Genomic DNA, 2489 nt, shown 5'->3' on the forward strand with positions numbered 1-2489 from the left:
ATACAATACAATGAGTAATCTCACTGCCAACTTGCCAAGGAGTGTGGAATATTTGATCCCTGTCAAGGACTTGGTAAAAACGTCGGCTAATTGGTTATTAGTGGAAATGCGGTGTAAAGAAATCAATCCTTCCTGCAACAGGTCTCGTATAAAGTGGCAGTCCACTTCAATGTATTTCGTACGCTCGTGAAACACGGGATTCCTTGCTATGTGTAGGGCAGCTTGGCTGTCGCAGAATATAGGAATAAGCAAGGATAGAGTAACAGTTAGCTCAGTAAGAAGCCTGGCAAGCCAAACAAGCTCTCCAACAACCATCCTAGCTGACCTATACTCAGCTTATGCAGAGGATAAAGAAATGGTGGACTGCTTCTTAGATTTCCAACTAATAGGACTATCCCCAAGTAATACAATGTATCCACTGACTAATTTTCTGGATTGGGGACAACTTGCCCAATCTGAATCACAGAAGGCTTTCACTGTGTAGTCTGCATCATTAGTAAGAAAAATTCCCAAGGTTGGGTCACCTTTCAAGTACCTTAGGACATGATATGCAACCTTCAAATGTGGCTCCTTGGGACTTTGCACGAACTGACTAAGATGTTGTACACTATAAGCAATATCGAGCCTAGTGTTAGTGAGGAAGTTGAGATTCCCAATTAGCTTCCTGTAGTAGGAAGGGTCTGTTAATAAGGCTCGTTCATCAGCTTTCAGCTTCACAGATGAATCTAGAGGAGAATTCATAGGAGGACAATCTATACATCCAAATTCTTTCAAAAGATCCATAGTGAACTTCTTCTGTGACATCAACACAACTTTGTCTGTGTATTGGACCTCTAAGCCTAGGAAGTAGTGAAGCCTCCCCAGGTTTTTTATCTTGAATGTGTTGTGCAGAAAGTTCTTCAAAGACTCAATCTCTTGCAAGTGAGTATATGTGATAAGGACATCATCTACATAGACATCCACAAACACTACTGATCCTTTAACCTTCTTATAAAACAGGGAGTAGTCAAGCATTGGATGAGTATACCCCCTAGAACATAATTCTTCAGTTAATTTCTGATACCACTGTCTGCTTGCTTGTTTGAGCCCATACAAGGACTTGTTTAATTTGCACACTAAACCTGGCCTCTCCACAACCAGCCTTGGTGGCACCTCCATGTACACCTTTTCATGGAGATCTCCGTGGAGGAATGCATTTTTGACATCCAACTGTAAAACTTGCCATCCTTTCTTGACTGCTGTTGTAATCAAAGCTCTCACAGTTGTCATCTTCACTACTGGTGAGAAGGTCTCTATATAATCTATCCCAGCCCGCTGTGTGTAACCCTTCACCACTAATCTTGCCATAAACCTTTCTATGTTTCCATCTGCTTTATGTTTGATTTTATACACCCTTACACCCTATTGCCTTCTTTCCAACCGGAAGATGAACTAAATCCCAAGTCTTATTTGCATATAATGCTTGGAATTCTTGATTCATTGCTGCTTGTCAAGCAGGTTTCACAACAGCTTCCTCAAAAGAACTAGGTTCACATTCATGTGAGGCAATGTCCATCAAGTGTTGACAGTTAGAACTTAGCGCATTAAGGGAATTATAATGAAGTATGGGTGTAGAAGTAGTAAAAGAAAAGGATGATGTGCTTTGGCTATCACTAGAAGATGGGGACTTGTCATGGTGAGCATCCTGTAATTTAGGAATTGTATACTCATAGTCTTTAAGGTAAGTAGGAATTTTCAGGGTTGTGGAAGGTCTACTCTGATCTGAAACTAAGATGTTTTGGTCTTGAGTAAAGACAGTTGGACTATCAGCAACAGGAAAAGTTCCTGATGTCTGTCTGTCCAAGGGTGACCGAGAAAATGTTGAGTTATTATCAAAATAAAGGGGTTGAGGTGACATTGGATCTGATTCAAACAATTGCTCATTCCTAGACAAAGTCCTTGGTGACACTTCATGGTGATTTTCAGTCACTGAGTGTGGAGTGACTCCTATATCATTGGCAAGAAAGAGCTCATCTGATAGATGTGATCTCATTTGAGGAAATGAAGGGAATACTTTACTAGGACTAGTAGACAAGGCAAATGGGAACACATTTTCATAGAATACTACATCTCTTGAGACACTTATTTTCTTTGTGGCCAGATTTAGTACCTTGTAACCTTTTTTCCTAAAGGGATATCCCACAAAAAATGAGGAGTGGATCTTGGTTCAAATTTATCTTTGTGAATTTTGAGGTTAGTAGGAAAACATAGGCACCCAAAGCTTATAAGATGGGAATAATTTGGTTTCTTCAGGTACGATAGTTCAAATGGGCACTTAGCTTTGAGTGATGATGAGGGTAATCTGTTTATCAAATAGGTAGAGATCAAGATACACTCTCCCCAATATTCATGGGTAATTTAGATTGATACAAGAGTGCACTGGTTGTTTCTAGCAGGTATTTGTGTTTTCCTTCCNAAACGTTGTTTAGTGTTATACAACGTGGTACTAT

General features: G+C 40.0%; 1 protein-coding gene across 1 annotated transcript; it reads right to left on the bottom strand.

Annotated features, from left to right (window-relative positions):
- Window positions 1-336: 336 nt before the first annotated feature.
- On the bottom strand, window positions 337-1347 carry LOC109221986 (uncharacterized mitochondrial protein AtMg00810-like). The gene has a single exon (XM_019386406.1). The coding sequence runs from the start codon at window positions 1345-1347 to the stop codon at window positions 337-339; it is 1011 nt and encodes a 336-aa protein (XP_019241951.1).
- Between the last annotated feature and the right edge of the window lie 1142 nt (window positions 1348-2489).

This window comes from Nicotiana attenuata, unplaced genomic scaffold (genome assembly GCF_001879085.1).
Source record: "Nicotiana attenuata strain UT unplaced genomic scaffold, NIATTr2, whole genome shotgun sequence".
In the NCBI taxonomy this organism is placed as follows: domain Eukaryota; kingdom Viridiplantae; phylum Streptophyta; class Magnoliopsida; order Solanales; family Solanaceae; genus Nicotiana; species Nicotiana attenuata.

What these genes read in the sequence shown, in the direction of transcription:
- LOC109221986 (XM_019386406.1), bottom strand. Translation starts at nt 1,347, where the DNA reads ATGGCAAGATTAGTGGTGAAGGGTTACACACAGCGGGCTGGGATAGAT.